The following is a 16,252-nucleotide window of genomic DNA, read 5'->3' as shown; positions in this document are numbered from 1 at the left end:
CCAGACCTGCTGAGGTTTTCCAGCAATTTCAGATTGTGTTTCTGATTTTCAGCATCTGCAATTCTCCAGGTGTTTTTTTTTTGTTTCCCCTTTACATTGCCTATTTCTGTGAAAATAGTCTTATCGTCTCAAGTGAATTGTTTCCAATACTGACCCATTCCTCACATCCTCCCACTCGATCTACCTTGCATCAGCTTTACAAATGCACAAATTAGATTTAGGCCATTTGTCACCTCCCTCAAACCTGATCCACAATATTATATGATCATGGCTGATCCAATTGTGATCTCAAATCCACATGCTGCCTACCCCAAATAACCACAGCCTTGCCATACAAGAACGATCGATTGTTGCCTTAAAAAATACAACAATCTGCGTTCCAATGACTCTCAGCCCTTATCTCTCTCTTTCTCTCTCAAAATGGGAGGGGGCTTATTTTACAACCATGTCCCTTAGTTTTCTAATCTGGCTCACAAGTGGAAACGCCCTTTCAACATCCATCCTGTCAAGGCCCTTTCGGATCTTATGTTTTAATAAGACCACCTCTCATTCTTCTAAACTTCAAATAATACAGGCTAAGCTTTTCCAATTTCTCCTCATAAAATAATCCCAACCCAGGTATCAGTCAGGTAAATCTTGCCTGAATTGCTTTTAACACATTTACATCATAGAAGTATCACAGAATCCCTGCAGTGTGGAAGTAGGCAATTTGGCCCATTGAGTCCACATTGATCCTCCAAACAGCATGCCACCCAGACCCATGCCCTACCCATGTAACCCTGCATTCCCCATGCCTAACTCACCTCGCTTGCACACTATGTGCCTTGTTAAATTAACCAATCCACCTAACCTGCACATCTTTGACCTGTGGGAGGAAACCAGAGCAGCCAGTGGAAACCCACACAGACACCAGTGGCTGGAATCAAACCCGGTCTCTGGAACTGTGAGGCAGCAGTGCTAGCCTCTGAGCCACTGTGCCACCCATGAAAATAGAGCTCTTGCTGCTCACTAGCCAGAATCTCATCTCGCCATCCAATGCTCAGTTTAGAAAAAAGTGATTGTTTGATCTTGACATCAGAAAGGTTTTCGTTGGAAATGTCATCCGATTTTGCCAAATTCATTCCCATTTCTAACATCAATCAGAGGCTGGGAAGATTTTTCCCTGTGATTCAAGGATTGTAAGAAACTAAATCATAAATTCATCCCGATGACAGGCTTGTTTGTAAATAACAACGAGGCAGATACCATACTGCATGTTGACATGTGCGATATGTGAGTTCTTTCGGCATTCACATTTGTTAAGTCTGGCATCTATGGATATTGGAACAAGAATGGGGCTTGTCACATGGTTCTTCCTCGGTCACTCAAAATACTTCAAAGTTCAGTGAACAACTGTGCTGAAGTAGCTGGCAGAGAAGATATAATGTAGCTGGCAGACTTGCATTCAGAGAAATCCTTGGGCAGTGAAAGTTTAGTGTAGCTAGCTGTCTGCAAAACAGCTGGAGGTGCGCTGAATAGATGCTGGAATGCAGTCTCAAGAATCCAGTGAGGTACTTCAAGAAATGGTATTCAACTACTGTGTGGTGAGCAAATCTTTGTGACAGTCCTAGTGGAGGCAATAACTTGGTGGTATTATCACTGGACTGCTAATCCAGAGACACAGGTACTGTTCTGGGGACCAAGTTTCAAATTCCCCATGGCAGATGGTGCAATTTGAATTCAATTAAAGAAAAATCTGGAATGAACAGTCTCATAATGAGCACGATATCATTGTCAATTGTTGGAAAAACCCAACTGATTCACTAATATCCTCTAGGGAAGGAAACTGCCATCCTTAGCTGGTCTGGCCTAAGTGTATGTCCAGTCTCCAGAAATGCGGATGACTCTTAACTGCTCTGTGGGCAATTAGGATTGGGCAATAAATGCTGCCTAGCCAGCGACATCGTCTTCCCATGAATGAACAAAGGAAAAAAAAGTCAAAGAGTTGCTTTTGAGGAAATTCAGAGGATAGATCTTCAAAATGAAAGGTGTGATGAAGGACAGTTTGAATGAGATTTGATGACCCATTGTGTAACCAACATCTGGATTGGTTGCGGAGAAATTTGAGGGATCTGTCATGACTGCACCAGCTGGTTGACAAGATCTTTCGGTGCTCAAGCATTAACCATATTTACGTCATGTTTATTCTGGATTTTAAAGTACAAGATTAAAATATTATGAATATTATTTTACTTTTCCAACTTATACTGTACTTTGTTTGCTAAACAAAGTGGAATCTTCATCAGTAACAGATTTCAAATCGTATCAACTTTAAACAAAAATGTTACTGGTCCCTAACTAGACCATAATATAAACTTATTTGTCACAGACTGGATCACGGAAGAGATACTAATGTCAAGGAATCAAACAAAATTTGTGCATAAATAAATAGGACATATGCTAGTCCTGCTATAGAGAAGCAGATAGACACATCATTCTGCTATAACAAAAGCAAATTAAACAATCAGGTTTATTGCTAGAGCAATAGAACTGAAGAGTAGTACATACTTGTCAGCAAAGAGCGATATCGGGCTTGGTCGTCTGCCTAGACGCAGAGAAAACATTCAATCAGGTGGAATGGCCATACCTTTTTTAAATTTTGGAACATTTGGCCTTGGAGAGGTTTTTACCAAATGGGTCGCAGTGCTATATAATAACCCGAAAGCAGCGGTACTTACTAATGGCATAAGATCAGATAGTTGTAGTGTTGGCAGAGGTTTTCATCAAGGATGCCCTCTTTCACCACTATTATTTATACTAGTGATCGAACCACTGGCGGAAGCTATCCGGACGGACCCCAGTACAACGGCCCTGGAGGTAGGACCAGGCAAGCATAAAATTACTCTTTATGTGGATGACGTCCTTCTTTCTTAACTGATCCATTGACATCTGTGCCCCACTTAATACAAGTGGTTAATTTATTTGGTATGTTTTCAGGGTACAAAAGTAATTTTATGAAATCAGAAGCCATGCCGGTGGGAGGTCTTACCAATATATCGAACTTCGCGGATGGAACCCGCTTCCACTTTCGGTGGTCACAGGGAGGTTTTCTCTACTTAGGCATTTTTATTACCCCGGCTTTTGATCAGTTATATAAAGCTAACTATGTGCATCTGTTAGAGAAAATAAGACAGGACCTTCAGTGCTGGGAAGATTTCCCAATATCCTGGTTGGGAAGAATAGGTCTGGCAAGATGAAAGTCCTCCCTCGCCTATTATAGCCTATGAGAATACTTCCTTTGGCATTGCCGAGGCAAGCGCTGCGTAGACTTTATGGTTGGCTCGGTTCCTTTATTTGGCATCATAGACAGCCCCTTATCAAATTAGATAAATTGCAGCTCCCACAAAAAGGGGGCAGGGGTCTAGATTTCCTGGATTTTAGGGAAGTACCAACTGAGCTCCTTGGTATCATATGTGGCTGATTGGGCCTCTCATGATCCGCAATTAATTTGCTTGGATATTGAGGCTTCCCAGGCAAAATGTCCCCTCATCAACCTACTGTTTATGGATAAGACGAGAACTGTCACGGATCATTGTAAAACCCGATTGTCCAAAACACAACCAAAGCTTGGAGGTTGATCTGACAGGGTGAGGGTAATCTACAAAAAAAAACTCCCCCTTCACTCCACTAGTGGGAATGTTGGGATTTCAGCCAGGCTTGATGGATGCTGGCTTTAAACTTTGGGAGTCCAGAGGAACTCCTGCTTGGGAGATCTATTCGATGGGGAAGTCATGATGTCCTTCAAACAGTTGCATCAGAAGTTCAAGTTGCCTAGCAAGGATCTTTGTTAATATTTTAAAGTACAAGACTTTGTACAAAAAAAACCACATTGATGGCCAATCCTTATAAATCGGATATGGGGGGGGAAAGAGTGCTTCAGCCCGTGGATGCGCCCTCGGTCAGTACTCTCGATCACTTGCGATGTAATAATGTGTCAAAGGACATGGAACGACTATCTAAAACCTGGACTCAAGAATTGGGGGTGGAAATCTCCTCAGATGTGGGAGTTCATCTGGGAAAATATCAGGAAGATCTCTTTCTGTAATAGGACTCAAGCTAATTCAATTGAAGATACTTCATAGGTCCCATATGGCACCACAGCAGCTTGCAAAGTTTAAGATAGGAGTGTCCCCAATGTGCCCTAAGTGTAAAATAGAAGTCAGTACTCTCACTCATTGTTTGTGAACATGCCATAAGATCCGCCAATACTGGGACAGTGTAATGAATGCTTTAGCAAAGATCTTGGGAACAGAGATCGAGTTAGAACTCTCTCCTTTTGGATTTTCCAAATTTTCCTTCTCTAGACGCACATGGGAAGGAACAGTTTACTATCCTCAACTTTTGAGAGAGGAAAAACACCATAGTAAGCAGGGTATCGGAAAGTCTCGAATTGGCATAGGATAGTTATGGAACACATTCCCCGGACGTCTTTATGAATATGATGCACAAAAAACTGAATTGTTTTATAGAACATGGCGGCCCTTTTTGAGCTAGATCAATGCAGATGTATCAGCCATATTATCTAGGGCCTTTGTCTAGCCATGAGGATGATGTCTGTCAGTCGGGGGCCCATGGAAGGATCCCGTATAAATATGGGTCTGCTTACCATTGCTCCCATTGGTGGGGAGCTACAATGAGAGTGCATCGAGTGTTGCAACTTTACTGAAAGTAAATTAAGCTGTCTTGTTGTGACTTGATAGAATTCTACATTGAATGTTTATTTATTTATCTTATTTTTCTTTGGTTAGTTATTTACTGTATTGTAGTTTTGTTATATACAGAAAAAAAATGAAAAATACTCTCCATTTTAAAGACTGGAACTGCAATACGGGGGGGGGGATAAATTCGATTGGAATGCTTTTGTCATTAACCGGTATTTAAGAATTACTTGCTCCCCTGATGATTTTCTGGTGTTTGACAATGCGTCTTACAGATCAGGAGTATTCCAGAACCAATGCATACTATTTGCTGAACTAGCCAATGTCACATTCAGGTGCAGGATAAAATACAGACCTCAGGATTTAGACAGGGCAGAGATGCAAATCAAACAGGATTCCCCGTCTTAAAATGGAAACCTCCAGTGCACCTTGCCAAGTGCAGGGAAGGATATGATGAGGCTCAGCTGTTACAATTTTTATTTACTAGTTTTGTTTCATTTAAATACTGCTAATTGTAGGTAGATTTAGCCCGTCAAGGCCAGCAAGGTGGATTTAATTCATGGCCCCGAAAGCTCAAAGGGCAATTCCAGCAAATCAATGCAACCAAGTAAGAAACAAATCAATGATGCACCTTACAATTATGACATGAAGATTGGATTTAAAGGAGATCCCCCAATTCCCTAAAGCATTATCCAGGGTTTTCTCGAATCTCTTACAATGGTGGATAAGTATATCTCCTGTAAAAATTCTGTGCCTACAATCAAATTAAATTATACTATCATTAATATAATTCAATATCAAAACAAAGACTGATATCAAAGTCAAGAGTTTCATCAATTGCTTTTCAAAATTTTCAAGTAAAAGTTATGAATGTATGCAACCGGTTTTAAATCAACCATTGTTGAACCTTTTACTGATATTGTCAGAATTATTTGACGGCCAAAGTGCAGCCAATAACTCTGAAATAAATAGAAAATTATTTCTAGTGAGAAATGGCTAATAAACAGAAACTAAAGTTCTCAAATGCCAGTTTATGGTCAGTCCCATCAATCCCACTGCAGGCGATGAAGCTCCTGCCATACCACATTGCAGAGTCACAGAGTTACAAATGAAACAAGACTGTGAAAGCTCTGGTGCCTCCTTCATTCATTCCTTCTCCTATTTTAGGATCTGGAGTTACAAAATACACTACTGTTCATGCAACATTTGTAATTGTGCATGTCATTACTGTTTAGTTCTTTATCCAGTAAAGACAGTACTGATAAAAGTCAAACAGTGAGACAATCTATGGTTAGCCCATTATTGTGATTGATAAAGCTAATATTGGACCAGCTGGGAGCCCTGATAAACTGTCCCTGTGTGATCTGTTATTCTGCAGCCAAATAAAATGAACCACGTATAACAACTATTTACTGGATAAATCACTTCTTTCCTGGTGTCAAATCTTATAAATATTTAAAGCTGTACCATCTGCTAAGATCGGTTTATCAATGCCAAGTCAGTACCATAAATTCAATTAAGTTACCGACAAATTATCTGTGTATCTGAGCCAGTTCAAAGAGTGACAACTGGTCAAATGCAAAATAATGAAGAAATGCCAAGGTAAAATGCACTACTTCTTTGAAAGCATACGCAGATTTATCAAAACTTCAAACAAAAGCACACGTTCCTGATGGATTGTCTCATTTATCAAGAAACTGCAAGACAAACACTCCCATTTTTCAACAAGGTTGTGGCAACATCAGCCTGAGCAGCTACTGCTATTACTGAAAATGTCACTTTCGAGAGAGGCTTAGAAATCAAATGGATAATACAGTGAACTGTTGATGAAATGTATTAAAAGTTTTTAACCCTGCAACATCCATTTTTATGTAACTAAAAACGGTACAATGTTTATGTTAAACACGCTGACAGAGTTCCATTTACATGTTGCTTTCAATTCTCTACATCAGAGGAGATACTTCTACATCAGGGAGTGTGAAACAAAATGGGTTTTCTCATTTGCATTTATGGATTTTAATTTCTACAGCTATCGTGAAGATTGACAGCCTAGCGGACAATGAGGCACTATATTTGCGCACTCAAATTCTGGCATGCAAACTCTAATTTTGATCATGTTGACAAATAATAAAAATTCTATTCTGTCCAAAAAATTATGTCTAACATCAAACTTTAGTCCTCCAACTTTATCTGTGTCTGATTCATCACTTCTGAATTCCAAATAAACATCGTCTTTAGGGCATGAGTTTATGAACTAGGTTTCTCTTTGATCGGAGAAAGTACACAAGAACCAGTTGTTATAAATACCACTGATCTGAGAGGATTGACTAGTCAAAATATAAATTATTCAATCATGTTTAAGTCCGAATCTGTTCATTCAAATCACCGCCACCTTTTCAGTCTCTTAACCCTTCGTCTTAGCTTCCTTTTTGAAAACGAACTCATGCCCATTCTATCCTTCTAACTATTTGCATTGTGCTCTTTAAATTGCACTTTCTAAAATTCAAAGTTGGCAATAATTAATTCCAAAACAGCTCACCTACACCATGATTATCAGTATGATTTTTGCATTGGAATGTCACAAGTGGTCTTTCACCTTTGTGACACACAGATGGAATTCTGCTCATGACTACTTCGGAGACACTTTGGACTGAAAACAATGAATAGGAATCAGCTAAGTGTGAAGCCTGACATGAGACTGAAGATCTCCAGCCTGGAAGGAGATCATCCCCTCATTGATGTTTCATCAAAATTCCTCCTATTAATTCTGAAGACTTATTTTGCGGCAATAAGCAAGAGGATTGGGGGAGGAATGGTAGGTGGTCAGTGAAGTGTTTTACTCTGCTGAAGTGGTTTGCAGATGGGAAGTTTGATAATTACTGTGTTAGACAACTCCAGTCATCACCACGCCACACATCAGTTAAAGGTGATGGTTCAGGAAAGAGTCTGGGTCTTTAAGCAAACATAATGGGTGTAAGGTAGTAAGTAAAGCAAATAAGACTTTAGTTGAAATCCCTAAAGCCACTAAACTGAACAGTGAGTACAATGTTAATTTTATTGGAGGCTCTGTTTATGGCTGCATTCGCTGTACTGCAAACAGTCCTGGTCCTCATGCACAGTGGAAAAAAACGTGCAGAGAAACACATGAAAAAATATCAAATCTCAGTTATTGATTTATCAATTAAAAATTACCGCTTACAGCAACTGGAAAGGAAAAACAAATTTGTTACTTTCAGGATTGAAATGTTTTATTTCTGCAGAGATCCAATTGCTTTTAACAAACATTCACACCTCAAAATTGTTCAGCTCCCCAGGAGCCAATCACTTAGCTGTTGGCAGACAGAAGGCTTTTGTCAGTGATAACTGGTCACTAATCCACAGATCGATCAGCTACTTATTACCAACCCAACCTCTACTTGTACACAGCCCGTGGCTCCAGATCATCTGCAAACTAGGCTTCCACTGCTGCTGGGCTAAACAGCTGTGTAAACACTACTTACAATGAGTGTCAGGTTACTTGCATTTAATAAGTGCAGCTATCCATCTTCATTTTTGAAATAGCTATTTACCCATTTTACTTCGCAATCAAAATACAGAAAAATAAAAAGATACATCTTCATGAAACCGTATCAACAAAACACATAAATTAAAAATCCAGATAACACCCAAATAACTTCTTGACAAAAAGGTCATGACATTATAAACTGTGCTATTAAAAGAGGAACTTGATAATTTCCTGAGTGAAGGAAGTATTCCCAATTATAAGTTAAGATGATACCTGGTTTTGATGAATCAAGAACAGCCAGTCTCTTGTGCTGACTTGATTACCTTTGAGAGTCAGGGAGAAATTTGCCCACATCACTGTTTTGGTTTATTAATTGGTTAGTTGTCTTTTTCCCCTTTACTGTTGCCTCTCCCAAGAAATATCATGGCTGAACAGTGCACAAAATTATACCGTTGAATAATGGAACAGGTTTAATGAGGTACTTATCTGTTCTCACCCTTCTTTACGTGTTAGCTATAATACAGCTAGCAAATGTCAATCTTTCTCTTCCAAGCATGTTGTGTTCTACTCTTACTGTATTTCAGCTCCACCTCAACCTTCTTCCATGTACACCTGTTTAAACTGTTCTACCATCTATCCATATCTTCCTCCCTCTCAGATCAATATAAAATTCTTTGCTCCTTCCTTATTCCATTCCCAAATCTTTGCTCTTGTTCAATTTAGCCACAGGTCATAATTCTTCTCTACCCCATCAGCTTCTCATCCTACACAACCACCCATTTGCATGAGTTTAAAATCCATTCTGCCGACTTATAAAGTCATCCTTTTCTAAAATAATTAGTTAAAAGGGCAAAAAAGTTTTTTTTAAATACGAACGAAATATACTTCCAACAGGTAAAACAAAGAGCACATATTAAATTTCTTTCTCGTAACAGTAACAATTTTAAACAGCTTTCATATTGTTATTATTAGACAGAGACTGATTAAATGTAAATGCATGAGAAATGTTTACAGCTTATAGCAAATTGATTACGCAATGAGGAAGAATTATTTTATAATTGCTTTTATGAATGAATCAATAATATGACTAAATCGATAATTTATCTTATTTACACAACAAATGCAATCAGGAAACGAGACTTGAAGATGTTTGTCAAAACAGAATTATTCTCAACGGCTGAAAGTGAGCCTTGGCAACTGAACAGCTTTCTCTTTTTCAAAGTTTCTGAGCTGCACTGTCAGCTGAGTCAGAGCGCTGGATTTGAATTAATCATGCTTTTATTCAACATATTGCGACTAGGGACAGCTCTGGAATTAAGCTACTTCCTTAAAAACTGTGATTTACACCATGGATAAGTGATAGATTATTATTACCTGAACTGTATAAATTGGAAGTGGGTCCTATGGCAATAGAAGCTACAGATCTGTTTATATACTGAAACCTCTCGCATACTAACAAATATCAACTCAAGCAACATAAACATTGGTGATATTAAAAATTTGAGAATTCATGTTACTTTTAAGAGATCGGTTTACACAGGAGCAGCTATCTTACACCAAACAAGAGTGTGAGAACTGAGCAGGAAGGGGAAGGTTATCATAGCTGTCACCCTTCAACATGCCACTGGAATTTTACCAACAGTGAGGCGTGTGCCAACTGAGACCTTTAAGTGGCCAATTAATGCTCTTCCTTTTCACACTGGTAAAACACCAGGTGTGGGTGGGTGAAGGGAGGTGGATAATTCACCATCCCGACAGGCTTCCTGCAGTGGCCTTCCTGCAGACACAGAACAAGGTAGGGTGGGGAAGGTTTCTCTCCTAATCAACACCCTGTGGCCATGGGGTGGGGGAATTTCCTTGGAAAGTATGACCAAGTTCTTGAAGACACCAGTGTTCCTTCATTTGTTCCTCCCCATCCCTGCCCTGAGTTCACCAGGACATTCCAGTTTGGCCCCAGTGAGCCCAGTCCTGCATACCTGCATCTGGGTTCAAGGTACAGCACCTCAAGGTTGGTCAGCATTCTACAGCCTTCTGGACACAATACGGTGTGCAACGACTTTACATCATAATTAATCTCTGCCTCCACATCGCTCTGCATGTTTTCTTTTTCAATGGCACGTTTCTTTCTTTACCCCTTCATGTTGCATTCAGATGCCTGCTATATTGTTATTCACACTTAACATGGCCCGAACATTTGCTCCACTACAATATCTGTTATCACAGTCTTCAGCTTTCGCATCACGAAATTTAGTGTCAGTTCATCTATTTTTACTTCAACTCTACCACAGATACTTCTTTTTGTTTTTCTTGCTCTATCCCATTCTATTAGCTTAAAAACTCTTTGGTTCCCATCCTTCTGCTCTGATAAAAGGTCATCAATCTCAAACATTAACCTGGTTTCTTCCCACATATGTCACCTTTCTCCAGTGCTTCAAAAACAGGGTTGAGAATTTTAAAACCAAGCAGTTTGTGAGCCTGTGAGCATGGAGGTGACAGGTGAACAGATGTAGTATAGATTAAGAATTAGACAGTGGAGCTTTCGATTAGCTCATTTCCAAAAGGGTGCAAGGTGAGAGGTCCTTGCATAACATAATTCAAAAGAGAAGGAATGAAAAGGAACAGTGATAAAACATGCTGCTTGTGAAATGACTGCAGGTTGTTCACGTATCTATTCAGCAAATTGTCATGATCACCAAGGAAGGTCATGGAGGTGGACAGAACGAATGAGATCGAGAGGCAATTAGATGCATTTTTGCAGAGAGACAAGATTATGAGAGAAATAGCGAGATGGCAAACAATCGGAATTGATTTATGAATAAGGGATAGATTTGTTTGGATATAATAGCTCTTTACTGTTCCTAAAAAGGATAGCTATTAGTGATGAATGGGAGAAGGCTTAAGAGGGTACTGCCAATGACACTCTAATCATCAACATAGCAAACACACTGACTGCTCCTGCAATTACAATATTCTAACTGATGTAATGGAACACATGACAGGATATTAAACCAGTTGGACTATGATAAGCTATCTAACATTACGCATATAGATTACACTGTATTTGTGTAACATCAATGCTCATTACATTTCCTTTATTGTGGCAAACTTTATGATAAAATTAACAGATGATGTATCACGTTGCATTCATAAAATACTGGAATCCCACAATGAACAATTACTTTTATAAAAAAGCAACAATAAAATCCCAGGATACTGCACATAATGCACACTAGGAGAAGTTCACTTCCAGCTCCTAATTTGAAAACTCTGTGCTAATTCAAAACTCAGTTCCATTCATTTGCTAAAGGTTTTGAACAAAATAAATTGTACAACCTGACACAAAATTGTTGCCATAAGGTTTGGATAGTTAACTGCATGGTTTCACTTGTCTGATACTGCTGAAACTATCGAACTAAACAGAATTTGGGAAGATTATAGCTCTTTCGGTATTGCAGTTAACATGTAGCTATAACCAATCTGTTACAATCAACATTCAAGACAAAAATGATTAAAACATTTTAGCAAATTCAACATGCTGGATTCTACACACAATCTTGGAAATAACTCCACAGAGGCCAGTATTCTGTCACCAAGTCACTCTTTATTTACAAGTCAAGTCTTTGAAACTTTCCAACTCCCTCAGAGCCAGCTCTCAGAGTGAACAGAACCGCTGACATTTCTGTTTGTTTCTGTCAGCCAGGGTCTCTGATTTGACCAGATTAACAGCCCCAATCAGGGGCCTCATATTCTATGACGTCCACCTGACTGACCTCATTAAAATCGCAATATTTTATCTTGTTTCTCAACAAAATAACCAAATTAAATACAAGTAATCAAGTTCAAATACTTGGGCAAAAATCTCTTAAGTAGTATGATAGTTGAAATAACAAGAAAGTGTAACTTCTTCACTGAGTGACAGCACAGGAGGTAGTCAAATAGTCTTCATACATCAGTACTGAATGTTTCCCAACTGGTTAAGCTTCATTATATGTTAAGCTGCATTATAGCCTTCTGGCTCCCAACAAGTGCCTTCAAGGCCATCCACAAGGTGGTGTATATTCAGTGGGTCTTCTCAGCAGCAGCCTGAACCTTGCTGGCACATTTACTTGCTACCAACTGTTGCTTCTGCAGCATCAGCTACTGTTCGTATATCCTGTTTCAAAACAACTTCAGGCATATCCTGTACTAGCCAAAATAAACAAACAGTCTCCAGGTCTTCCTATAGTTCTTATCAGTAATTTAGAACTTAGCAAAAAGACTATGCCAGCAAGTACAACAGAGCGAACAAATTCTAGGGGATTACTCTTGTATTGTCAAAAGAAGTTAGAGTATATTCCACAGGATGCTATTATGGCTGAATCGCTACATCTTCAAAGAACTGAAATAAGACTCCTCAAAATCACACCAGATCATTGAGGATGAGGAGAAGGTGACAGCAAGAATGAGGGGAGAAGAAAGAAACAAAAGCCAGTATCGGTGTAGACTAGAACTTTGCCTTCAATGTGAACCTAAACCCAGATCATACAGAATTTGTTCAAATAGCATACATAAGAACTTGACACACATTTGTTCACCAATCTAGTGTTAATGGCAGCACATTTCTTCCCAAATTCAATTGTTAACTTGTTTTTCCTCTAAAGTAGATCCATTTCAAATTCCTTATTTCAAAAATAATTAAATTAGATGAAAGATCTACACAGCAAGATCAAATGTTGGCAGCTTTTTAGTGCAGAAAACCATATGAAATGACCACACGGGATTGGGTAAACAATAGAAATAAAAGCCTCTCTGAAGTGTATGCCCATTTTGTGAAATTAAAAAGTCATACCTTGTGTAAATGTTATCCACGATGCCAATCACAGCTTCTTCTGCAGGGACATAAGACCCAATTTGTGCCATGATAGTAATCAGTGCCACTTGTTTAATGTAAGAACTCTTTCCTCCCATGTTGGGCCCAGTAATTACCATAACTCTCTGTCCATCTCCCTGAAAACAAGACCCAGCAAAATTAATGATCAGTGGAAAGCTCAAGAAAAAGCAGTCTCAAAGCGTGACCTGGACATTCATGAACTATATCATAGCTTTATTCTTTTTTAATTATTGATCCAGATCCACTGCTGTGCTTTAAATTAGCTTGAAACACTAACTAACATTCCAACAAGCATTTTATTGTGAGGGTTTCAAAGCAGTGGATGTGGCTCAACAAAGGGAACTCTAAGTGAGTCCCACACAAGTGGGAGAAATACTTGTAAGAGAAGCTCAAACGTCAAGTGTTGGAATTTCAAATAGTAACTCAGGTAAAACACTCCTTGGATCTATTTGATTAGATTTGAATAGGCAAGTAAACTAATGAACTGCTGAATGTTCATTGCACACGTGTCAAGGTACTTATACCAACCGAAGTTGGATTAGTACAATTTTTGTATTTTTCATAATTCCTAAAAGTTACAAAGAATGAGGACGTACATAAACAGGATAACAGCATTTTTCACAGTGACATTATTGTAACCAGTCTATAATCTGATCAGTTCATTACTGCTCAAAGTGAATTGTAACAAAACAAATTACCCAGGCAATATGACTCAAAGTACACTGATATGACAAATAATATTTGACAAACATACTTTGGAACAAGAAAAAACAAATTTTACAAGTTGTATCAATAGATCTATGGCATCATTTGTAAGGTGCGATCCATTCACAACTTCAAAAACACTGAATAAACACAAAACAATTTAATTAAGATTTAAGATGACATTTTACAACCAGGGTGGATTTGCTGGTCTCAGTATATTAAAATCACCAGAATTTGTAAGGTTGAGCTAATTTATTATTCAGCACAAACTTCTGGCATAGGATATGCTTGCTGTACTACACAGTAGGTAGGAGAATGAGAACCAAAGAGGAAGGTGGCTTTAAATGTCCTTCCCTGCTGCATACCACCTAAGAACAGAGATTCCCTCCACAAACCTTTCCCAAAGGAGATCAAATCAATACACTCCACTGGAGTTGGCCTATAGCCATTGGCAGTATCCACAGGAATAAAGAGAAGATGGTGACAAACTGCAAGAAAGCTACAATGGTGAGGGTACCCAATACTGTGTGCCAGAAAGATGACCCATATTGATCTGTTACTGACTTGATCATCATCACATTTACTGCTGATGCACGTAAATACTTATTATCCGCACAGTAGGTGGACAAATACTCAAGTTACAAGGTAACACTGAAACAAAAGGTACAAAGTGTAGTAGACAGATGTGCAGCTCCCCAAAGGTCTAATTCACAGATGAGACCATTGCAATGATCAAACATCCAAAATCCTACATCTCCATTTATTTAATCACCAACTATTTGTAAGAATAAAGTATTTAATCAATCTAGGATATGCATAGATTTAAATTCCATTGTTGCTGATAAACTCATATAGATCAAATCCTATAGTCCCTTATGCCTCTTCGAGCTATAGTCCAGTTATTTACCAGCATACCCCTTCAAGTCCATTCAGACGAGAAGATAGAGTTGTTTGGTTCCATTTCTATACTTAAGAAAGATTATATGAAAAACTAATAGCTGAGGACAAAAAGAAATTAACTCTTGCATTAAAATAACATTTAAATTGCCTGTGAAACTCAGCTAATCTGGTCATATCTGTGAAGGGAAACAGACTTAATGTTTGAATCCATTATGCCTCAGAACATCAGTTCTGCTTTTCTCCCAATGGAAGCTGCCTCGCTTGCTGAGTCTACTTTTACTTCAGATTTCTGCCATCTGCAGAATTTTGCCTTGGTTTGTAGTGAAACTGATTGCCTTTGGAATAGTTTGCTCACTGTCAATAGAAATTATCTTTCGCATTTGCCAGAACTAAAACTAATGCTTGGGCTATCAGATAATGACAAAATAAACCTTCTTTTAACTCCTCTTGCATGCTGCAGCTTTGATAGAACTGCATTACTCACCACATCTGCCAATGTGAACGAGCAAGGATCCCTGATGAGTCAAAGAAATTGTTTTCAAAATGAATGCCTATATAGAAAGGGGTGGAGAGGAGATGAGATATGCTCAATAAAGTAGGTGCAAAGTAAAACTCTGCGAGGATGATACTACAACAAAATGAAGGCTAACACCTTCAGACTTTATGAAAAGATTAGGTAGGGTAGATGCAGAGAAGATATTTTCACTTTCGAGGTAGCTCAAAACTAGGGATTATAATTATCATAGTCATCATTAAATCTGATTCATAATATAGGAGACAATCCTCTATCCAGAAAGCAGCTAAATGTGAAAATTGCTACAACATAGAGAGAAACCTTGAAGAGAAAGCTTAAGTACATGAGGGGCAAAGGATAGGATTGTAAACAGATAAGGCAAATGAAGGAGGGGGTGTTCATATTCTCTACAGTCTATTACAATCCCTTAATTTGGCTCAACCTAATATATAAGGATAACACTCGCATGCAAAGAAACCCAACACTGGCGGAGTACAATCTAATCATTCCGCATTGCTGTGAGCTGAAGTATAGGAAGAGAGACACATGTTCTCACTGATGTAGAGTCTACCGCCAGTTCTCACCAGTGATGCAGGATGGGCAATCTGCAGAAACTCAACAGGATATTTGGCAGAATGAGACAAAGTAATGTATCAGAAAGAGAATTCAGTTGCATTAAACTTGATTATTTTATGGCAAGACAAAATCAGACAGGATACAGTACAGCTCCATAATATAATTTGTTGGAATAAAACTGTACATTTTCTTCTGAGAAATAGATGTTCTTTCATTCAGCTCATCATTCATGTGCCAGCTCTTTGAAATCTCTTTGCTAATGTTTTTCCCAGAGTGCTACAATTCTTTTTATTTTCAAGCAAATATCCAATTCCCTTCTACAAGGTTCTCTTGAATCGGTTTCCCCAACCCATTTGGGGAATACATTCCAGTTTATCGGAACTCAAGCGAATCCCCTCAGAGCCATTTCGCATTAGGGCCAAGTCTTCGACTTGACTCAAGAAAATCATGGCTAATACAAGAGGAAAGGGACAAGATAAAACTAA

At 38.7% G+C, this 16,252-nt stretch overlaps 1 protein-coding gene across 1 annotated transcript in view; it reads right to left on the bottom strand.

The window, feature by feature from the left end:
* msh3 (mutS homolog 3 (E. coli)) overlaps positions 1 to 16,252 on the bottom strand; it is a 274,896-nt gene that overhangs the window by 96,457 nt on the left and 162,187 nt on the right. The window contains exon 20 of the mRNA XM_060843997.1: positions 13,031 to 13,188. Within this exon, the coding sequence (XP_060699980.1) occupies positions 13,031 to 13,188 (158 nt within the window). The remainder of the gene's footprint in view (positions 1 to 13,030; positions 13,189 to 16,252) is intronic.

This window comes from Hemiscyllium ocellatum, chromosome 2 (genome assembly GCF_020745735.1).
Source record: "Hemiscyllium ocellatum isolate sHemOce1 chromosome 2, sHemOce1.pat.X.cur, whole genome shotgun sequence".
Classification (NCBI taxonomy): Eukaryota; Metazoa; Chordata; class Chondrichthyes; order Orectolobiformes; family Hemiscylliidae; genus Hemiscyllium; species Hemiscyllium ocellatum.
Note: the sequence above shows the minus strand (reverse complement) of the source record. Positions and strands in the feature narration are given on the sequence as shown.